This window comes from Lytechinus pictus, chromosome 19 (assembly GCF_037042905.1).
Source record: "Lytechinus pictus isolate F3 Inbred chromosome 19, Lp3.0, whole genome shotgun sequence".
Classification (NCBI taxonomy): domain Eukaryota; kingdom Metazoa; phylum Echinodermata; class Echinoidea; order Temnopleuroida; family Toxopneustidae; genus Lytechinus; species Lytechinus pictus.
Genome location: NC_087263.1, coordinates 4,716,636 through 4,741,175, shown reverse-complemented (window position 1 = coordinate 4,741,175; position 24,540 = coordinate 4,716,636). Strand labels below are relative to the sequence as shown.

At 36.3% G+C, this 24,540-nt stretch overlaps 1 protein-coding gene and 1 long non-coding RNA gene across 2 annotated transcripts; one reads left to right on the top strand and one right to left on the bottom strand.

The window, feature by feature from the left end:
- Positions 1 to 1,576: 1,576 nt before the first annotated feature.
- LOC135157656 (trans-1,2-dihydrobenzene-1,2-diol dehydrogenase-like) lies at positions 1,577 to 12,544 on the bottom strand. The gene is made up of 7 exons (XM_064114047.1): positions 12,526 to 12,544; positions 10,730 to 10,893; positions 9,521 to 9,656; positions 8,486 to 8,599; positions 5,701 to 5,825; positions 5,128 to 5,308; positions 1,577 to 4,156 (listed from the first exon to the last, which is right to left on the bottom strand). The coding sequence occupies exons 1-7, from the start codon at positions 12,542 to 12,544 to the stop codon at positions 4,032 to 4,034; spliced, it is 864 nt and encodes a 287-aa protein (XP_063970117.1). The 3' UTR covers positions 1,577 to 4,031.
- Positions 12,545 to 13,947: 1,403 nt separating this feature from the next.
- On the top strand, positions 13,948 to 22,755 carry LOC135157619 (uncharacterized). The gene is made up of 3 exons (XR_010296614.1): positions 13,948 to 14,010; positions 19,540 to 19,745; positions 22,383 to 22,755. It is a non-coding gene; the product is annotated as an uncharacterized LOC135157619 (long non-coding RNA).
- Positions 22,756 to 24,540: the final 1,785 nt, after the last annotated feature.

Sequence of the window (24,540 nt, the reverse complement as noted above, 5' to 3'; positions counted from 1 at the left end):
GCTGAGTGTTCAAATTTCGAAGGAGTGAAGCTGGCGAGGCCAACACAGGAATATGAACATGATCAACGGGGTTTATATCAAGCATGACAAATCACTACAAACGTTTTTTTAAATAATTTTCCAGATATATTCGTAATCAAGTTTGTTATGAAATATAGTAATGTTGATATAAATGGTCTTTTACAGCTCTCCATTTCTGAAACTGAAAGAAAACAAGTTTGGCAGATATTAGGGGTAAGATCACTGTTTTTCATTTCTTTCCTATTGTCAATTGTAAAAAAAAAAAAAAAGACACCCCTCCCTCTTCTCTCTCCCTTTCTCTCTATAACTCACTCCCTTCTAATCCTCTCTTTATCTCTATCACACCCCACAGTGTTGTTCACCCCCTGCTTTTCCTACCCCCCCCCACTCAATTAGTCTTTAAATGGGAAGTTCACCCTGAAGAAAGTTTGTTGTAAAAATAGCAGAATAATAAAAACATTGGTGAAAAATTGAGGAAAATTAAGAAAAGTTGCTAGAATGTTCAATTCTGGAATTGTGACGTGATAAACAAGCAGCTGCTCTATATGTTATGTAATATAAAATGCATAAGCTTAAATTTCAAATTTCAATGGTTTATGATGACTTATTTTTGTTTTCTGTTTAGGAGCGGAGGTACAATAAAAACCATTTTCAATTTTCTGAGAAATTGACATTCCATTGATTTTTTTACCATACGATATGTAGGAAAGCTGCTCATACGACGCCACAAATCAAATAATAAAAATTCTAATAACTTTTTTATTCTTTGATGGATTTTCTCAAACCTTTGGCAATTTTTTTTAAATTTTTTTCAATTTGTACAATATACTTTTTGTCAGGGTGAACTTCCCCTTTAAGATAATGGACATAATTTTTTAACAATAAAACAGGTATAATGGAAATTCAAGTAAATCTTCTGTTTTCATTTTTCATAGGGCACACATGAGTATTACAGACCCCCATTCACTCACGTGTTATATCATAGCTCATCAAAAAATCATTAAAAATCAATCCCTCGATAGATTTTGCTTTAATTCACTGACATTAGTCACAATTTACAGTACATTAAGACTTGATATGTTAATCAGGTACTTGCCCAGCTCAATCAAAAGTTAAATGGCCTGAAATAAGATTAACATAATTTCGGCCAGTTCATTGCCAGAAAAAACAGAACTGCATTGTGGGTTATAATAATTAAAATGAAATACAAAAATGCAGTCTAGCCTCCCCAAACGCCTTAATTATGAAAGAGTATGAACATAGCATTATCTCTATCGTTTTTCTTTTGATATACAAACATTTGATCTATTTTTAATGAATTATTTTAATCAATAAAGTCATGTGATCTTTACTTACGCCTGTCCGACATGCTTTGCGCGCAGATGAATTACTCTCATGTGCCCCATAGTGTAATGGTAGTAACATGATTTCACAAATTTGTTTTTTCCTTGATTGAATGCTATTCAGATAAAAAAAAAATAAACCCTTCATCCCTAACTAGTAATACAATGGGGAAAATGAAATAACCACAAAAGTAAAAGACTGTACACGTGCATTTCAGAAAATATACTTGCTTATTTATTCCTTATACTTCTATTACCCAAAAAAAAAGTTAAACATGTAATTGAAAATACAACAGCAAGACTTTAAAGTTGACTAAACAATACTTAATTTTTCATTATAAAATTACATGTTGAATTAAAATAATTTCAGACTTTACTATTCCAACACCTTGCAATTACAGAAAACATACAATTTAACACCAATTTCCCTTAAAAGTTTCAATATCATTTGAGTAGATATAATTTCACCACTCTAAAACCTTGAAGTATCAAAATATATCACAATTGTCATGCCATAATTGATAACAGTTTTACCACTAGAGAACCTTTCCTCTTACAAATGAGGCAATATAATCCACTAATTATCCAACAATTCCCTATCCAAACCACCACCAGGGGCTCGTAACACAAAGCTTAGCAATGATCGCAGAACATTTTTCTATGATTGATTCTATTGACTACAATGTACAATCAATCGTAAAAATCGAGCGTACGATTAATTGCTAACCTTTGTGTTACGGTACCCAGTATATCATGGGGAGGGGGTGACCGTGGGGGACGTCATCATGCATATTGGGGGTCATAATAATTGATGAAGAAATAAAGAAATGAGGGCAAGTTGAACAAGAACAACAGGAAAAGTGATCAATAGGTCTCTGCCCAACTTCGTTCAGGAGAGACAAAAAGTCAGTCAAAAAATGTATGCGGCAGCATAGTAGCAAAATTTGTGGAGGGGATAATTGACCCCCCCCCCCATAAGCTGTGAGCACGGTGGTAGCCTGGCTTTACAGTTGGGGTATTACAGGAGGGCCTTGAGCACCTAACACGGTGGATATGTGCACTATACAAAATACCTTATTATTATAATTATAAATTATAAATATACCCAGAGAAAAAATAGAAACACCTTTAATTGCTTTGTACCTGTTTTCCATTAGCACACATGATGAAATACAAAAAAAAGGCAGTGATACAAAAATGAATTATTGTTGAATGAGTTTTTCAATAGGTAGTAGGAAATATACAAAATTCACCATAGGGGTGTGTAATTAGCTTTACCTGTAACAAAAGAAGAGAAAATCACAGAAAAAGAAAAGCTTTTAATTGTCCTAATTCAGAGTCTCTACCCCAACTTAAGCATGTCCGGGAAGTCAAATGCAAAAGTAATGTTCTTCATGAGCTATGGTCATCATGGAGCATGGTCATTATGAATAGCAAGCTTATACCTACCAAATACAAAACCATTCAATATACATATGGGACATATAAAAAAATAAAAACATATTTTTATCTTATGAGAATGAATTTTTCTGAGCAACTAGTAGCACAAGAAGCCAGTTAAAAAACCTGGTGGGTGTTTCATAAAGCTGTTCGTAAGATAAGAGCGACTTTAAGAACGACTGGTGATCCTTTCTTTTGGTAAATGGTATACATCATTGGCGATGGTTTAGCGCATGAGAAAGGTTCACCAGTCGTTCTTAAAGCTGCTCTTAACTTACGAACAGCTTTATGAAACGGCCCCGTTATACTCTCATACATCATACAATGTAAATAATATCAAAACATAATACCCTGTAATATATAAGGTGTATCTTAGATATGCTTAATACTGATGTATACTGTTTGTACAATGATTGCCATAGACTAACAGTTAGACTTTTAACTGAATTGATTATATGTTTTAGATTACAGGGAAATACATTAAAGGGGAATCCAGCCTTGGTCATAAATGTTATAAAAGGAGAAAAATAAGTAAAACAGAATGATGAAAGGTTGAACGAAATCGGACAAGCAATACGGGAGTTATGGCTGCTTTAAAATTGAAATCCCCAAGACTATGTAGATTTAAAATTGGCAACTGGGTAAGTAAATTATGACAAAGGGCAATGACAACTTTCCCATAGGCCATGAACTTAATTATCAGGGATTTGTGGTTTCATCCAAAGTACCCATTCCGCTGGGGTAATAATTTGAATATAGCCTTGGTAGTATACTGTTTTATGTCTTGATGAAAGAAAAATATAATTTGAAGTATAACTCCTGAAAAATGTGATTTTAACCATTTTATGCATTGAATTACATGGAAGAGTAGTCACTGCCTTACATCGCTATGACATCACAAATGCAGCCAACTTGAAGTCTCCATGAATATAGTGATTACCAATTTGATTGATTTTTATTTTACTGGTCAACCTCAACTGTATGGAAAGCCAGCAATGTCAGAATTTTCTTACAGAAAATTTGCACAATGTCCTTTGTAAAAAAAGAGAAGTACACTTAATTTTCAAGAAAACAATGAATGTATGAATATACAGCAATTCTAGAAAATATTTGAAAGAAACATGCATTTTAGATGTTGACATTACTGGCTTTCCATAGTTGTGGTTGATTTGATCAATCGCGACTCTCTATAGGACGGGACCCGGAGCATCTCTAAACATCTTTGAATCAAGAAGTTCCCTTATCCGTTTCCTCATCTTGATGGAAGTAGCCCACATCGTGCCTGAGTTTGTCCATGATCCTGTGGATGGCTAAACTCTCTGACCAACTTACTAGGGGATGCTCCGTCTTTCCTGTAAAACAATAAGAGTGAAGATTAGGGGAGCTTTCATGAAAGGACTTGTCGGACGTTTTATCCACCAGTTACCATAGCAACAGTGCCTCTCAGCCAATCAGCATCAAGGAAAGATGTCAGATCTGACTTGTCAGACAAAAATGTTGATGAAACGGTCACCAGAGCCCTGATTCATAAAACTTGCTTAAACACTCTATATAGATGATAATTCATATTACTGTCTGGGAATAATAACAGAATTATTTCTCTTCACCATTATATCATGATGTAAAAGCATAGTTGACAAAGAAAACATACAATGTTAACAAATTTTTGACATTTTCAGCTTTAATACTATAACATAACTTTGGTAAAGAGTGAGACCATGGCCTACGATAAAACAGACTTAACAATAACCAATATTATATGCGCTCATATTATATACATATTATTTGTTTTATTTGTTTTATTCTTAAAATTGCAATTAGCCAAAGTAGCTGCTCCTGCTGCCCGCCTACTTTCTTCTTTCTTTCTACTTAGTGTACACTGCACTCCTCTGTCCCTTCTGTCTTCTCCCCCTCACCCCTCTCTCTCTCTCTAACATTGTAAAACAAAATATTTTCTCACACGATCCATCAGTTACGTTCTTGTAAATTGTACAAAAAATGTTTGTATTCATTTTTTAAACAAAAATTCTATATATTATCAAGACCCAATATTTCTTTGTTGTAATTTTGTAATGAAATTAAGTTAGGGGCTTGCCTTTTGTACAAGCTTTGCTTTTTTTGGCTAGACCCTCCGTTTTACTTTTAAATACAAATGTCATCTGAGGAAACTTGTTTTATTGAATTGTGTTCCTTAAATCAATGAATATGTTATATCGTGTAGTATTTTCGACCTTGTTATGTTATTTTTATTATCTTATGTACAATTGTGAAACAGAAATCAATAAATCAAATAAAAAGCACATTTGAATTATTCGCAACTCACCCTCCTCGACAGCTATTCTGATGGCCTCTGCTTGGTATCCAAGTCCACCGGAATTGATAAAATTTGTGGGGTGACTACTTTTAGGTAAAGGGAATTCAATTACTTCTCTCTTGAAAAGCCCAGGAGCTGGGTAGCCTCGTACAATCTCAATGACTGAGGGAGCGTGGAAGGTGTCTCGTAGCTGAAATGGTTACAAAAGAAAAGGACGGCAGCATGCACGATCACACATAAGTAATGGGAGCTTGAAAACTTTTCTCTTAAAAATTCAGCACCATAAAAAATTGATATTTCATATTAAATTCAATTCAAATTATTTCACTCTTGTTAAATCTATGAATGACTAAATGTGCATTTTTGTCACTGTGGACCGTCACATGATTCATTATAAAAATGCCTATGTTGACATAAGACAAATAACAGTACATATGTACAATTAGAAATAATTACATTCAAAATTGAATAAAAACAAAATATTGACACAATATAAACATCTTTGCAACTCACTGGAGTGGACATGACAATTCCCAATAAACTATAAGACAGTTTTTACAAAGTACACGATATATGACTTACGTTTATCCTTCCTTTGGTGCCAATGATTGATGCCTCGTTGTTGCCGTTAATAGTAAGCGAGGTCAACAAGCTTGCAACTTTGCTGTCTGGATACTGCAACGTGATACTGCAAGTCTCGTCAACACCTGCAACATATTAATGGAAACAAATCATTGATAATTGAATATCTGGTAGAATTTTTTTACAATTGTTTCATCAAAGGAGAATTTTAGGATGGGAACAAGTTAGCTTGTGTGAAAACAGAGAAAATCAATGAAAGTTTGAGAATTGAATGAATATTTAAGTTAAGAGCAATTGAATGTCAAAAATCAAAATCACTATGAAAGTCATACAAAGGTAAATAAAACAAGTGGAACGCCTCTGGCAGTCTCGCCTGCATTACGCGATTTAATATAGCAGCAGTGCTAACTTTGAAAATTACTATAAAATAATCATTCACAAAAACACCATTCATATAATGACATAATACCACGTTCATTGACCATAAATGACATTTGAACGGTGACTTAAGACTTGTCAACTACACCCATGTCCACATTTCATTCACTCTATAAACTTTCAAAGAAATGATGGCAATTCAACAATTACCCCAACATGGCCTAAGTTTATTGACCTTAACTGACCTTTGACCTTGGTTTTGTGACCTGAAACTCACAGGGGATGTTCAGTGATACTTGATTACTCTTATATCCCAAGTTTTATGAACTAGATCCATAAACTTTCAGAGTTAGGATGGTAATTCAACAAATACCCCCAACACGGCCAAAGTTCATTGACCTTTAATGACCTTTGACCATGGTCATGTGACCTGAAACTCGTACAGGATGTTCAGTGATACTTGATTACTCTTATGTCCAAGTTTTATGAACTAGATCTGTAAACTTTCAGAGTTAGGATGGTAATTTAACAAATACCCCCAACACGGCCAAAGTTCATTGACCTTAAATGACCATTGACCATGATCATGTGACCTGAAACTCGCACAGGATATTCAGTGGTACTTGATTAATCTAATGTCCAAGTTTCATGAACTAGATCCATAAATTTTTAAAGTTATGATGGTAATTCAACAAATACCCCCAACTTGGCCAAAGTTCATTGACCCTAAATGACCTTTGACCTTGGTCATGTGACCTGAAACTCAGGAAGGATGTTCACTAATACTTGATTAACCTTATGTCCAAGTTTCATGAACTAGATCCATAAATTTTCAAAGTTATGATAGTAATTCAACAAATACCCCTAACTTGACTAAAGTTCATTGACCCTAAATGACCTTTGACCTTGGTCACGTGACCTGAAACTCGAGCAGGATGTTCACTAATACTTGATTAACCTTATGCCCAAGTTTCATGAACTAGGTCCATATACTTTCTAAGTTATGATGTCATTTCAAAAACTTAACCTTCGGTTAAGATTTTGAAAATAATTCTCCCAACATGGTCAAAGTTCATTGACCCTAAATGACCTTTGACCTTGGTCATGTGACCTGAAACTCAGGCAGGATGTACAGTAATACTTGATTAACCTTATGTCCAAGTTTCATGAACTAGGTCCATATACTTTCTAAGTTATGATGTCATTTCAAAAACTTAACCTTAGGTTAAGATTTGATGTTGACGCCGTCGCCGTCGGAAAAGCGGCGCCTATAGTCTCGCTCTGCTATGCAGGCGAGACAAAAATCACTATGAATGCTTTGTGGATCCTCCTGATAACATTGCAACCAAGATTTGTGATGTCACAGAAATAAAACTCTCCCCTTTGTACATGTACACTGAAAATACACCCCAAAACATCTAATTTTTGTTGACTCTAATCATACTTCAAGCCCTTTGTCAATACTGTATAAAACCTCTACTACATGTCCTCCCATAAAAAAAAACACAACCCAACCATCTATACTATAGAATTGATTAAAGTAACAATTTAAGTAAAAATATGTAGAAAAGTAATTGGGGATTTGTACAAATGTGACCAAATGAAAATATAACAATTTCGATTCTTATTTTATAACAATTTAAATATTTATTTTATAACAATTACATCAAGATGACAACAGACTAAGTTTAGTGTAGACTGTAGACCAAACAGCAATTAGAGCAAGACCAAATGGGTTTAGCCCAGGTGGTATCTAGTCTATCTAACAAATATACCACCTGCTTGTAGACAAAGTGAATCACATACATTCGTAATTCCGGAGCTTCTTTATTCCGAAGGTTCGGATATTCCGAAGGTTCGTTATTCCGAAGGTTTGTATTTCCGAAGGTTCGTAATTCCGAAGGTTTGTTAATCCGAGGACGAAATGAGGTTCGTAATTCCGAAGGTTCGCTAGTCCGAAAACGAAATGATTAACAAATGTTATTTCGTTTTCGGACTAACGAACGTTATTTCATTTTCGGACTAACGAACGTTATTTCGTTTTCGGATTAACGAAACTTCGGTACAACAAACTTTATTTTGTTTTCGGATTAACGAACCTTCGGAACAACGAACCTTATTTCGTTTTCGGATTAACGAACTTTCGGTACATAGAACTTTATTTTGTTTTCGAATTAACGAACCTTCGAAACATCGAACCTTATTTCGTTTTCGGATTGTCGAACCTTCGGAATAACGCAACAAATGTTCGGATTAACGAACCCTTTTACGTTTTCAGATTAACGACACCGAGGTATAGGCAATTTACGTGTTTCGGAATTACGAACCTTCGGAATAAAGAACCTTTGGAAATACGAAGTGTAACCAAGTGAATAACCCTTCAGGGTGGGCTAGACTTAATTCTTACCAGTCTCAGTGAGACCTCCAACCCCTTGGACTAGGATAGGGTCTGGACCAAACACCATGGTAGCCAACTGGACCAAGTAGATCCCAATATCAATTAAGGCCCCACCAGCTAAACCTGTATAAACATGAAAATCAAAAATATCAATTTAAGGGGAGGTTCACCCCAAAAAATTTGTTGTAAGAAATAGTAGAAAAAAAATACAGTAAATATTGGTGAAGGTTTGAGGGAAATCAAGATCAAGAAAGTTATTAGAATTTTAAGTATTGTGACGTCATAAACGAGCAGGTGCCCCATGTTATGTAATATAAATGCATGAATTTAATTTTGTAATAGTTCCTGATGACTTAACTTCGTTTTCTTTTCATGATCAGGTGTGAAATGATTTGTTTATTGATATACAAAAGGTACAGTAAAACAATTTTCAAATTGCAGAGAAAATGACATTTCATTGATTTTTTACCATTCGCTATGAAGGAAAGCTGCTCGCATATGACGTCACAAATCAAATAATTGAAATTGTAATAACTTTTTATTCTTTGATGGGTTTATCTCAAACCTTCACCGATATTTTTTATTATATTTTCTGCTATTTTTACATTAAACTTTTTGTCAGGGTGAACTAGCTAGTGATGTGTTTTGTAAATTGAACATTATCAGCATGCATATGCTTTTTTATAATGTTTTTAATCTATCTATTTTTTAATAAACCAATTCTAAAGTTAAGGATTATTAAAAAAAAAAACGCTCTGTGATTAAATGGCATTTTAGAAATCACTTCACAGACACTTTCAAAATAAAGCAGTCTTTGTCGATTATTGGTGAATCGAAACAGCAGTGTCGTCCTGGACTCTGGACAATTTTTTGTCCAGTTCGAATCTAAAGACGATGTGCTCTCCTGGTCCACCAGCTTTTGGCAATGACCTCTAATCTGTCCAATGTGATTTGAAAGGGCATTTCAATAGATTCTCAATGTTGCAGAAAGCATCTGTGATGTGGACACTAAAATATGCTAATGTAGAAACCAAGAGACCTTACTTTTATTCATCAATCTTTCTATATGGCTTGCCGCTATGCAGAAATCCCCAGTGATGCATTTGACCTCTCCGAGCTCCCCACTGGATACAAGGGACCTGATCTTTTCATAGGCTGGGAAAAATCGACTCCATATTGCCTAGGAGTGAATTAAAACATCTATTAACAATTGACCTATTCAGGACAATTGGTCAAATTCTGTGGTTCAGTTGGGTCACCTGTTACAATACCGGTAATATCTAAAGAGGGTGTACAATACAACAAAGCATGATACAGGTACAAAATAACAAATGATTACGGAGTCCATAGGGAGCCGTGAACAATTTCTAAATAGTTTGTAATATGTAATAGGGCTCCCAATAAGAAACTCATATAGAATGATCAATATAATAACATGAAAGGTAATATATGTTTAGTATAATTATGGAGTAAGGGGTCTTCCCGTAGACTAGGTTATTTCATTTCACATCACAATGAAGAACATAACAGATCATGAGTGGTTAAAGGCACCTGACTACACAAGATTATACTAGAAAAATGTAACAATAAATAAAAAATTATAATTTTGCAATTTTGAAGAATAAAAGGTGGTTTAATAAGACTACAAATAATTAAAACTGTCCATGATATAAGTGGCAAAAATATGATGAGTAACTTGAAATTGGAATGACAATAATGAACCCTTTCCCAAAATGAAAGAAAAATGAACAGATGTAGTATATAATACAGGAAAAATTCTGCAGCAAATTTTTCAGAATGGTGTACTATCCAGCACTCAAATTTTACAAAAATAACATTACTTATCCAGCACTCCCGTCCCCTCCCCATGAGAGAAAAGATAATGAAATACAATTTAAAGAAATCATTAAAAAACAATCCTAAAATCATATCATTATCATAATGGATGAATAAATAAAACATAAAGATAAAAAGTTTGGTCTTGATACAGCAATTGACATATCTTGAATAAACAGACAGGCCTTAATGACTTGACTTTGTAACGTTGGCATAGACCAGGGGCCTGTTGCATAAAACTTTTTACCTGAGAAAACTCTGGTAAAAAATGAAAAGGAAGGTTAGTCTGATTTCTGCCATTGACTTTAACACAGGGCAAAAACTCCAGTAAAAACAACCTGAGTAAAAAGTTTTATGCAACCGGCCCCTGAACTTTTGGTTCTATTAAGTTTTAAAATGTGGATTATCAATATTTACCTCCATGAAAAACACACCGTTCTTCTTGGCAAGATCTATCATTTGGCCTACTTCTTTAGCATTCACCCCAAGGGGCTTTTCACACAGGACATGTTTCTTTGCTTCCAAGAACAGCTTGCATAAGGGAAAGTGTGCAGTGTTAATGGACCCAATGTACACAATATCTGGAATGAATAAAAAAGAGTGAAAGGCAGATACAAAGAAAGAGGACATAAAAAAGGGTACTTTCATTCAAACTATAATGAAAATTGAGGCAACAATGTAAATGAGAGTGCGAATAGAATCCAATAAAATTACCACTTAGTGTAACAAGTGGGCATAACTGTGCACATATGATTGGTAAATTGCCAACTCGTCTATCGCCAACTCATCCACTCATCCCATGCATGAAGTCTTCCTTCATATTCTAATGTCATTCCGTCCATCAACATTTCATCTAGAAACCATGTGGTCCAATAATCATTTGGTCCAATCATCACTTTGTCTAATCACCAGTTCATCTATGACCATTTTGTGTGATAACCAGTTGGTCTAATATCCTTTTTATTTTTAGTCATTTTGTCGATATAACACTTAGTCCAATGGTAAATGGACTATATTGGACCAACTGGTTATTATGAAATGATGAATGGATGAAATGGTATTCAGACCATGTGGATAGCGGACGAACTGATGATAGACCTGATGGTAGACCAAATGATAGTAGGCAAATTGGTAATTGAACGAATTAGCATTAGACCAACTGAATAAAAGGCAAATGATTCTGGTGGTAAATGTGTATGTAACATTACTTTGCTGAGAAAATAGATGTTGATCGCAGGATTTGGGGGGATGACTGACAGAATATTGTTCTCTGTGAATGTTTTCTTGTAGTTTAAGGGGGGGGGGGTTAGTGGCTTTATATCTAAAATTTTTAGTGGGCAGACATGGTGAAAAGAACAAAATTTATTTTTAAAACTGCAAGCGAGCAAAGTGAGTGAGCCAAAAAAATTTCCTTTTTAATACAAAATCTAATTATGTGATAGATTTTGACGCAATATGATATTTCAGCCTTTTCTTTCTTGGTCATGAAACTTTTTTTTTTTTTTGGGGGGGGGGGGTCCCCCGTGTCTGTATGCATGATCAAAAGGAAACTCCAGTAGCCACCCTATATTAGTAAGCACAACCTTTACCCTTCTTGTGCTAGCTGGATCTGAGGACCTAACTGAATCTGAACAAAAGTTTATATCAGACATCTCCAGCATTTTTCACTAAGTTTTTATCATTTAAAGTGGGTTTACATTTCATTTTTCATTTAATACTTGTTTCTCCACACTTTCCCCAAGCTTGACAATGATTAACAAAATGAAAATCAAGCCCAAGCCATTTCATGTAAATCACAGCTCAGTGTAAAGCAAATATCGTCACAATGGCCTCAGTGTGTGGGGGAGTGGGGTGGGGCACAATGCACTCTTCGAAGTGTTTTGGGCAAGGAAACACGTTTAAAAGGGTAAATTTGCCATGTACCTGTAGTACCATATATGTATTAGTCTGTGTATTAGTATATATGTATTGATCTATGTTCATGTATATTAAGTCTGTGTATGTGCTGTGTGTATGCGAGGAGCGCTCCTGATTGGAGGAGCCTTTATATGCTCCTACGCCTGCTACGTGTGTGCGTTGCACAGCACGTACACAAGCTGGTGCTGAGAGATTGGATCCAGAGACCAGAGAGAGAAGACCCAGAGACGCCATCGAGTGAGGACATCCCAGTAGCTCCCCACTCGGCGCCATGGTCTCCCGGGGGGGCCACTTACATTGACGAGTGGATACCATGCGCGACCAAAAAAACACGTAAAAAGGATGTCTTTTTCACGATAGGGCACGTTACGTACGTAACGTGATAAGGGTGTCAAAAACACAAAAATAATGAAAAAAGGGTATCTATTTCGCTAGGACAATTACGTATTTAGGGTCGAATTTGCGGGAATGATAAAACAAAATTAAAATGTTTTATAAAGGATGTCCTTTTTGCCCCAACACTTCGTGTTTAGAGTCCAATTTGCGCGAGGTGCAGAAGGTGGGGTCGTACTAAACCAAACAAGGTAAATCCGACGACCGAAGGACCTGTAACAATAAAACATTCCTGTACTTGTTTAGGGGTTCATTTCAGGGAATATTTGCCAACAGTATCGTTTTGTTTCCAATACTTGTTAAGGGTAGGGTTTCACACGCCAATACTTGTTAAGGGGTGCATTTTCAGAATATGGAAATTACGTGTTTAGGGTGCTTTTCGAGACCCCATGGTCGCGCATGGTATCCACTCGTGAATGGAAGTGGCCCCCCCGGGCATGGTCTGCAACCCAGCTGTATAGAAGTCTGATCATAGTATACCTGTTAGTGTTTATCTACCGTGTTATGGGGCGCCAAGTGTCCGCCAGTGAATTCCGTCCAAATCACGGCATTCCGTACACAAAATGTGTTTTTATTCAGACGAAAATCATTTCGTCATGACGCTTTTTTATTTCGTACACAAAATTTATTTTTTGTCACCCAAAATCAATTTCGTCTCGACGAAATGCACAAAATCAATTTCGTCTAGACGAAATGTAATTGCGTCCACAAAGTTTATTTGGCGTGCCATACGAAATGAATTTTTATCAAACGAAATGGCGCACCAAATGTCCGATGGTAAATTCCGTCCAATTCACGCCATTCCGTACACAAAATGTGTTTTTGTTCATATGAAAATCATTTCGTCATGACGCAGTTTTATTTCGTATACGAAATTATTTTTTGTCACACAAAATCAATTTTCGTCGAGACTAAATGTAATTGCGTCCACAAAATTTATTTCGTTGCGATGCGAAAATCTATTCCGTCGACGAAATCATTTTGTGTCAAAACCACAAAAAAATTTCGTTGACGAAATGATTTTGTGTCAAAACACAAAAAAATTTCGTCGACGAAATGATTTTGTGTCAAAACACAAAAAAATTTCGTCAACGAAATGATTTTGTGTCAAAAGACAAAAAAATTTCGTCGACGAAACGATTTTGTGTTTTGAGTCTTTTTGACATAAAATCATTTCGTCTCCTCTGTCTCGAAGGGGACATAAGAAGGTCGCTGATTGGCTGCACCTTGCTCAAGCTGTTTTCGCTCCGGGTAATCGATCACACTTTTTCACAGCTCAGATTGGCATGTTGGTGAACTTATTAGCTTAGATTTCACGTTAAATATCATGCCTACATGAGCTGCATACAACTGCTCTAATCGGTAGGATGTGGACGGACATTGCATTCGTAAGTTCAGCTATGTTTTCGACTTCAAAATTACGTTGAAAAAAAAAAAGGGAATTCGTTAGTCGTTACCAATCTTGCATTTGCAAAAAGCTGTGTAACAATACTAGTCCCGTGTATTTAAGTTTATGTACTGTAGTCAGCAGACCATTGGGGGGGGGGGGGTTGGTCTTTTCTGCACACCTAAAAAGTAAAATGGTTATGAATTAGGCCCTATACAGGTTGAAGATATTTAGGCCTTGATCTTAATAAATAATGTAAAATTCATTTCGAGCAAAATGCTGAAAATTTCATTGAAATTGGATGACAACAAAAGTTATTGATGCCTGGCCGTACGTTAGTATACTAATACTAACCTCGCAATACGTGTGAGTGGGCCGTACATGCCGTATGAAACTCTAACTTAACGTTAGGCTACTCCACTCAGTGACTCACGCGTATTGCGAGGTTAGTATTAGTATACTAACCTCGCACCATTAACCACGTTTGGCAATGGATTTCTAACTAGTACTAGTGGCCGGGTCACGCGTGCTGTGATCCCACTTCTGGTGTCCACAACACACAACTTCTAATTCTATTGCTTGATTTTTCTGTGCGCGGCGGCATGTAATGAACCCTTGAGTGACTAGGCCTAAAAAAATCAGGCGATGGTTCGTATAGCCAGCCATTAAACACTCCACTATAGCCTATAGGTGAAGCGGAGGTTAGCAGTAGTGAAGTGTAGTGGAGCTTACACAAACCATCGCTTGCTGTACTAGTATAGTTGTGGTACTGGCCCTGGCCCCACTCATTACTAGTTCGAGGTTAGTTGCTACATATAGTTGCGACAGTACATGTATAGATCGACTATAGTACTAACCTCGTACACCGAACTGCATTTGGCCCTGGATTTCTGTGAAGTTGGCAAACATCGCTTCATTACAATACAGAATTAATATTTGCCGAAACTCCTCGCTACTCACCGGGGCGCTTTGCGGTGAGTAGCCATAATACAAAAAGTCAATAGTATATTTTTAATTAAATCAAAATCATATTTAAAAAAAAAGCAAATTTGATTACTTTGGAGTTTGGACTAGAAAGTGACTTCGCGTGTCTCTTCTTTTTACGCAAATAAAAGGAAGCCAGATGGTGGCGCTAATAAATTTCACAGCCTTGATTCAGGCTCGCTTCAAATGCAGCTCCTCGGTAATTATGCCCCCGCAGACAAAGTCCGGAGGGGGCATTAAGCGTTGCCCCTGTCCGTTGATTCGCCTGCGCCCCCCCACTTGGTTTCCGCGCAATAAATCGAAATATATTTCGATTTATATATATTGATTAAAATTTTTTTTGGTGTGTAGGTATGTGACACCATAGTACAGGCTAACTTTGAATTCGGAGTCTGCAGGTCCAAGGTCACAGCTCATGAAATATCCGAGTTGGTTTCCACATGATGACTTATGAAATATTCTACATATTTAAACGAATTTGAGTGTGTAGGTAGATGACACCAAAATACAGGTTAAGTTCGAATTCGTAGTCGGCAGGTCAAAGGTCACGGCTCATTAAGTATGCAATTTAGTTTCCACATGATTACTTTAAAAATATTCTACATATTTAAACAAATTTGAGTGTGTAGGTAGATGATACCAATACAGGCTAAGTTCGAATTCGGAGTATGCAGGTCAAAGATCACAGCTCCTTAAAGATATCTTATGAAATATGCAACAGATTTTTAAAAAATGTGGGTGTGTAGGTAGATGATGATGATGCACAGCATTTTTACAGCGGCGTAACAGGGTTCGGTGGCCAGGGGGGGGGGGGGGGCAAGAGCCAAAAATTTCCCGGTCATATCATGGTATGAATAGGCGTAATGGTGTAATAAGGCGACTTTTTTGAGAAATGCAGCTCCTTGGTAATTATGCCCCCGCAGACAAAGTCCGGAGGGGGCATTAAGCGTTGCCCCTGTCCGTTGATTCGCCCGCCCCCCCACTTGGTTTCCGCGCAATAAATCAAAATATATTTCGATTTATATATATTGATTAAAATTTTTTTTGGTGTGTAGGTATGTGACACCATAGTACAGGCTAACTTTGAATTCAGAGTCTGCAGGTCCAAGGTCACAGCTCATGAAATATCCGAGTTGGTTTCCACATGATGACTTATGAAATATTCTACATATTTAAACGAATTTGAGTGTGTAGGTAGATGACACCAAAATACAGGTTAATTTCGAATTCGTAGTCGGCAGGTCAAAGGTCACGGCTCATTAAATATGCAATTTAGTTTCCGCATGATTACTTTAAAAATATTCTACATATTTAAACAAATTTGAGTGTGTAGGTAGATGATACCAATACAGGCTAAGTTCGAATTCGGAGTATGCAGGTCAAAGATCACAGCTCCTTAAAGATATCTTATGAAATATTCAACAGATTTTTAAAAAATTTGGGTGTGTAGGTAGATGATGATGATGATGCACAGCATTTTTACAGCGGCGTAACAGGGTTCGGTGGCCAGGGGGGGGGGGGGGCAAGAGCCAAAAATTTCCCGGTCATATCATGGTATGAATAGGCGTAATGGTGTAATAAGGCGACTATTTTGAGAAATGCAGCTCCTTGGTAATTATGCCCCCGCAGACAAAGTCCGGAGGGGGCATTAAGCGTTGCCCCTGTCCGTTGATTTGCCCGCCCCCCCACTTGGTTTCCGCGCATTAAATCGAAATATATTTCGATTTATATATATTGATTAAAAAAAATTTTGGTGTGTAGGTACATGACACCATAGTACAGGCTAACTTTGAATTTGGAGTCTACAGGTCCAAGGTCACAGCTCATGAAATATCCGAGTTGGTTTTCGCATGATGACTTATGAAATATTCAACAGATTTATAAAAATTATGGTGTGTAGGTAGATGACACCAAATACAGGCTAAGTTTGGAGTCGGCAGGTCAAAGGTCACGGCTCATTAAATATGCAATTTAGTTTCCGCATGATTACTTATGAAATATTCTAAATATTTAAACGAATTTGAGTGTGTAGGTAGATGACACCAAAATACAGGTTAAGTTCGAATTCGTAGTCGGTAGGTCAAAGGTCACGGCTCATTAAATATGCAATTTAGTTTCCGCATGATTACTTTAAAAATATTCTACATATTTAAACAAATTTTAGTGTGTAGGTAGATGATACCAATACAGGCTAAGTTCGAATTCGGAGTATGCAGGTCAAAGATCACAGCTCCTTAAAGATATCTTATGAAATATTCAACAGATTTTAAAAAAATTTGGGTGTGTAGGTAGATGATGATGATGATGATGCACAGCATTTTTACAGCGGCGTAACAGGGTTCGGTGGCCAGGGGGGGGGGGGGCAAGAGCCAAAAATTTCCCGGTCATATCATGGTATGAATAGGCGTAATGGTGTAGTAAGGCGACTATTTTGAGAAGGCCAGAACTTATCTTTAAAAAAAGTTGCGAGCGAGCGAAGCGAGCGAGCAATTTCTTTTTTACCTTTTTAATACAAAAATCCAATTTTGTGATAGATTTTGACATGATATCCAGATAATAAATTTATTTAATTCTTCTCTCTTTAGATTCCTTTTTTGTCACGGTGGTCTGTACGCGCCACTGTGAAGAGGATTATTTGCGGCAGTAGCGTGAAGAGTAAAAAACAAAACAAAAAAACAACGAGGGGCGCAGTATAGAACATGTGCCAAAAGGCTGCTTTATATATATATATATATAAGTCCTGAGCGAGCGAAGCGAGCGAGAAAAAAAATCAACTTTTCATGAGAATATAACTTTGAGCTATTTTTTAACATATTCAGTAATTAAAATCATATCCTACAATACTTTTCCAACAAAAAAGGAGGTAATTCCTCCTTTTTTTTTAAATATTCCATTTTCAGTAGCCAAATAGAGATGAAAATTATCCTATTTGGGAGGGTAACCATGGACCTGGGCCTTTACTGTGTATTTACAGTAAACTCTTACTAAATGAACAAATATATAAAAAATTTGGTTTACCCTACATAATAATCCTGGGCTACTTTTAGATTGCATAGCCCGGGGGGGGGGGGAGGCTTTTTGGTCCCCCTCTTCAGATCTCCGTCGATCGCAACGAAAACCAATACACACGTCACCATCAATGTAATCTGCAAGCATGGAGCTAAGGGTGTATCGCTGATTTTACAGAATTTAAATTTACTTTTAATAAATTAATAATGCTAATTTATGCCTAAATATAGAATTCTCTGCTTTAAAGGTAAATCTCTAAATAATTCCCCAAATTCTATGATTTCTAATCAAATGTGCTCCTGAAAAAAATGGTAAATCAAATTTCTAATCTTATGTATTTTATTGGTTTTATAATTCCATACGTATTTCTTAGTTTTGGGGCCTTATGTATTTTATTGGTTTTTTTCAATGGGATCACTTCGTGGTACTATTCCAATTATAAAGAGCAAAGATTTGATTATTTTCAACCAATCAGTGCAAGAATAATGATGCATTTGTCAATTATGACTGAAAACAGAATTTCCATTGGATTAAATATGTATACAAAATAATATTTTTTAGCAATTTTTGGTCCAACATAAACTCATAAAATGTTGGGTAACTGCGTATCCGGGCGTCTCGAATTTGGTCTCAAAAGCTCTGCGAGAATTGAACGAAAAAAAAATTGTGGTACCTCGTTTCTCATTGTGGACTTATCGTGAAAAATGTGGATAGGGGGGCTTATTAAGCCCCCCCCCCCCAGGGGCTAGATAGGGTTAATATATCATCATGAATATAAAATAAAAAAAACATTTATTTTGTTGCAAGTCACTGGAAAAGGTTTGATTCCTAAATAAATATTATTCTTCATGTATTATCAAATATTTAATTGAAAAATTTTAAGCTATCTTTTCATTTGATGTATTAAGCGCTATATAAAAGCGGATTATTATTATTATTAGGTTTTATCATAATTTTACTTTTTGAAAATTATGCTATTTTGTGACTAAGGCTACGTTTCATGTACTTTCCACCAATAGTATACGATATCAATGGATTCTAGTTAATCCTTTTGGGTAAGATTGGAACTAACTCTGTGTTTGGTAGATAAAGTTATATGACTAACTTGTCCAAGTGTTGAGAAACGGGCCCCTGCTGAGTACATGTAGGCCTAGAGTTTTTATGCCCCCACAGACGAAGCCCAGAGGGGGCATTAAGCGTTGCCCCTGTCCGTCCCCCCCCCCCCACTTGGGTTTCCGCGCAATAACTCGAAAAATATTTAATGGATTAAAAAAAAATTTTGGTGTGTAGGTAGATGACCACAAAATACAGGCTAAGTTCGAATTCGGAGTCCGCAGGTCAAAGGTCACATCTCATTATATATGCAAGTCGGTTCAAAGGTCTGAATTTGTTAATTATATATATATGCATATTGGTTTCTGTATATGATATTAAGTTCAATCATATTGAATGGATTTCTGATCGCGTTAAGCAGGGGCGTCAAATTTTCTTAATTATGTGTAATTGATTTTATGACATGTGTTTACATTTGCTGCAGATTCCCATTCAGCCGTTGGACTGAACCGGTACTGTAACACAGTATGGATGGTCAATATGAAGCGAGCTTCATTGAATTCCTCCAAGAGCTTTGTACTCCGTTTTGCTCATTTTGAAGATGGTAGCTTTGACAGGACTGGGCAAGTGACTCGTCTTAGACAGGATGCTGTCCCAACCATATTTGATTTCCTGCCTCGTCTTCAGAAGGTAGAGTAGATCTATATCATACATGTGTTCTAAAGAAATATTTTCTCTGTATTATCTACCTTTGGTTTGATAGAACATTGCTTTAAATATTCCATTTTCAGTAGCCAAATAGAGATGAAAATTATCCTATTTGGGAGGCTAACCATGGACCTGGGCCTTTACTGTGTATTTACAGTAAACTCTTACTAAATGAACAAATATATTAAAAATTTGGTTTACCCTACATAATAATCCTGGGCTACTTTTAGATTGCATAGCCCGGGGGGGGGGGGGGAGGCTTTTTGGTCCCCCTCTTCAGATCTCCGTCGATCGCAACGAAAACCAATACACACGTCACCATCAATGTAATCTACAAGCATGGAGCTAAGGGTGTATCGCTGATTTTACAGAATTTAAATTTATTTTTAATAAATTAATAATGCTAATTTATGCCTAAATATAGAATTCTCTGCTTTAAAGGTAAATCTCTAAATAATTCCCCAAATTCTATGATTTCTAAACAAATGTGCTCCTGAAAAAAATGGTAAATCAAATTTCTAATCTTATGTATTGGTTCTATAATTCCATACGTATTTCTTAGTTTTGGGGCCTTATGTATTTTATTGGTTTTTGTCTCGCCTGCATAGCAGAGCGAGACTATAGGCGCCGCTTTTCCGACGGCGGCGGCGGCGTCAACATCAAATCTTAACCTAAGGTTAAGTTTTTGAAATGACATCATAACTTAGAAAGCATATGGACCTAGTTCATGAAACTTGGGAATAAGGTTAATCAAGTATTAGTAAACATCCTGCTCGAGTTTCAGGTCACGTGACCAAGGTCAAAGGTCATTTAGGGTCAATGAACTTTGGTCAAGTTGGGGGTATTTGTTGAATTACTATCATAACTTTGAAAATTTATGGATCTAGTCCATGAAACTTGGACATAAGGTTAATCAAGTATTAGTGAACATCCTGCCTGAGTTTCAGGTCACATGACCAAGGTCAAAGGTCATTTAGGGTCAATGAACTTTTGCCAAGTTGGGGGTATTTGTTGAATTACCATCATAACTTTGAAAATTTATGGATTTAGTTCATGAAACTTGGACATTAGGTTAATCAAGTACCACTGAATATCCTGTGCGAGTTTCAGGTCACATGACCATGGTGAATGGTCATTTAAGGTCAATGAACTTTGGCCGTGTTGGGGGTATATGTTAAATTACCATCCTAGCTCTGAAAGTTTATGGATCTAGTTCATAACACTTGGGATATAAGAGTAATCAAGCATCACTGAACATCCTCTGTGAGTTTCAGGTCACAAAACCAAGTCAAAGGTCAGTTAAGGTCAATAAACTTAGGCCATGTTGGGGTAATTGTTGAAGTGCCATCATAACTTTGAAAGTTTATGGATAGAGTGAATGAAATGTGGACATGGGTGTAGTTGACAGTCTTAAGTCTCCGTTCAAATGTCATTTATGGTCAATGAACGTGGTATTATGTCATTATATGAATGATGTTTTTGTGAATGATTATTTTATAGTAGTTTTCAAAGTTAGCACTGCTGCTATATTAAATTGCGTAATGCAGGCGAGACTGCCAGAGGCGTTCCACTTGTTTTTCAATGAGATCACTTCGTGGTACTATTCCAATTATAAAAAGCAAAGATTTGATTATTTTCAACCAATCAGTGCAAGAATAATGATGCCTTTGTCAATTATGACTGGAAATAGAATTTCCATTGGATTAAATATGTATACAAAATAATATTTTTGAGCAGATTTTGATATTATGGTATTGTAGATAATGCCATGGGTAACGCGCGTGCCAATTTTCGTCGCGATTGCGAGATCAACGGCCGAGATCATAAGGGGGGCTGAATCAGCCCCCCCCCCCGTCTTCTTAGGCGTCGAAATAGCCCAGTCTATTTAGGGTTAAAGATAAATCCCTAAATAATTCCCCAAATTCTATGATTTCTAAACAAATGTGCTCCTGAAGAAATGGTAAATCAAATTTCTACTTTTATGTATTTTATTGGTTCTATAATTCCATACGTATTTCTTTGTTTTGGGGTCTTATGTATTTTATAGTTTTTTTTTCAATGGGATCACTTCGTGGCACTATTCCAATTATAAAAAGCAAGATTTGATTATTTCCAACCAATTAGTGCAAGAATAATGATGCATTTGTCAATTATGACTGAAAATAGAATTTCCATTGGATTAAATATGTATACAAAATGATATTTTTGAGCAATTTTCGGTCCAACATGAACTCATAAAATGTTGCGTAACTGCGTATCTGGGCGTCTCGAATTTTGTCTAAAAGCTCTGCGAGAATTGAACGAAAAAAAAAATTGTGGTACCTCGTTTCTCATTGTGGACTTATCGTGAAAAATGTGGATGGGGGGGCTTATTAAGCTTATTAAGCCCCCCCCCCCCAGGGGCTAGATAGGGTTAATATATCATCATGAATATTAAAAAAAAAAACATTTATTTTGTTGCAAGTCACTGGAAAAGGTTTGATTCCTAAATAAATATTATTCTTCATGTATTATTGAATATTTAATTGAAAAATTTAAAGCTATCTTTTCATTCTTCTATCTGTTTTTGTTCAATATTTCTTATATGTTTCTTTTTTTTAATTCATTCATCTCGTACAGAGTTCATCCAAGCCAAGGAATTCCCCAAAAGAAAGACGTTTTGATTCAGCAAACAACCTCCCAGATACTGCAAAGTCTTCAGCACCTTCATTTCTCGAGGACCACTCCTACTCAATATCAGAAAGTCCAAGAGGGGTAAAGTGGAAGATAACAGCAATAATGGACTGTATTAAGAACTTGGAGAAGAGGCTGAAAACCACACACGAGAAGTCCCGCCGTGTACATTACTTGCTCTTAAGTTTGGACAAACATGACTTGCAAAACTTTACAACAAATAATTACCCCAATGTGCATTCTGATTATTTAAAATAGCTCAATGAAAAAGTTTACCACTGGGCATGTAACAAAAGTGCATTCATTAAATTTGAACGTGTTGCAAAAATGACGTCTTACAGTATATTCATTCTGACTTAGAATGTCAGAAGAGAAAAAAGTTTGTGAAAAGTAGGAATGACAGCAAGCTGACAGAAGAATAGAACAGGATAGAACAACACGATAGTTATGAATGAGCTGTTGGATAGAGACAAAAAGATGAATTAAGAATGGGGGTGATAGAGAAAGAGAGACGGGTGTTGGGGGAGCCTGTGATCAATGCCTGAGAAAGCGAAGATTACCATAATTTTTTTAAGGATTTGAACAGTCAGGAAGAATCTGGGTTTTTTTTTCTGTTGGTATTTCTCAAAATACTTGTATGTTTTATGTAACGAAACGGGTATAATCCTTCGGAAGTTTCACTCACACAGAAAATACATGTATTAACTAAACAAAAGAAAAAAAAGCCAAATAATTCACTGATTTTCAATTGTTCAGTAACTCTCATATCCAAAGTGCCCCCCCCCCCATCATTTCAATGTATTGGAGAGAGAGTATGAACGGGACATGGCTGTCTGCAGAAAAAAAAATACGGGGGGGGGCAAAACATTTTTGGGATATGTGCAAGGGAGCGAAGCGACAGCAGAAAATTATTTTGCAATATATGCGAGAGAGCGAAATGACAGAGAAGAAAAATGCAAGGGACAAGAGATTTGGGGAATATGTGAGAGGGAGCGAAGTGACCAAGCAGAAGAAATGTAGAGGACATAAAATTGTTGGGGTATGTGAGGGAGCAAAGCAACCGATAAAAAAAGCAGGTCAAAATATTTTCGAATATGTGTGAGGAAGCGACTCGTTCACTCTTGAGCAGTAGGGACTTGTTTAAAAATAGCTTAAGAAATATGCGTTTTCTAAGCATGGTAAACACATATTGTAGGCCTACGGTAGAATTTAGGTGCTCTAAGAGTTAGATTCTGAATGAGCTGCATTTGCTGGTAAGACATGCGCAGAGGATCTTTGTCTTTCATCCATTTTCCACACTTTTCTTTTGATTTCAGTTTCCAGGCAGAAAGGCCCACCCTCCTGTGGATGCCAATGGGGCAGGGGATTATATGCTTAAAATGCCAATTTTTCTGGTTGGAATATCAAACATTATCCTGAGCTTCGCGCTCATTTTAAAAATTATGTATAAACTATTAATGCTGATAAATACATTTAGATGTGCAGTGCTCTCTTGTAAAGCAGTTTTGTACTGAAGAGGCTACCCTGGGTAAATAAAACAGAATAAATGAATAAAGAAATAAATAAAAATGATGTTTCTAATCTCAGACTTTCTTATGCCCCTCGAAAGCTCACCCATTTTTACAATTCTTTGTTTCTCTTTTGATATCTAAAGTTCCGGTTTTTCACTTTCTATCGTGCACTATTCTAAGCCCCAGCCCCACTGGCTTCCACAGGAGGGGGGGGGGGGGGGGGGCTTCCCCTGAAAACTGAAATCAAACAAAAGAAATGTGAAAAATAAAAATGGATAAGAGACACAGATCCTTGCCGCATGTCTTACCAGCCAATACAGTTCATTCAGAATTTGACTCGTAAAACACCTAAATTCTACCGTAGGCCTATAATAGGTTTATTGCCATTTCGTCTACTGCCATTTTGTCCACTCACCAAATGGTATGTCATTTCATCTACCATCAGTTGTTCCTTTTCCACATCTTCCAATTACCATTTTGTCCAATAGCTAGTTCGTCTAATAACCAATTTGTCTACTTTCATTTGGTCTAATTGCATTTTTGGCCAATTTGTCCAATAGCCACTTTGTCCATTTTCATTATGTCTATTACCA

Bases quoted from the DNA above. Each gene is read 5' to 3' on its own strand.
- LOC135157656 (XM_064114047.1), bottom strand. The intron at 9,657-10,729 runs GTAAATATTGAT...ATTCACTCCTAG, and splicing joins ACGGTGTGTTTTTCATGGAG to GCAATATGGAGTCGATTTTT. The intron at 4,157-5,127 runs GTGAGTTGCGAA...ATTGTTTTACAG, and splicing joins CAGAATAGCTGTCGAGGAGG to GAAAGACGGAGCATCCCCTA.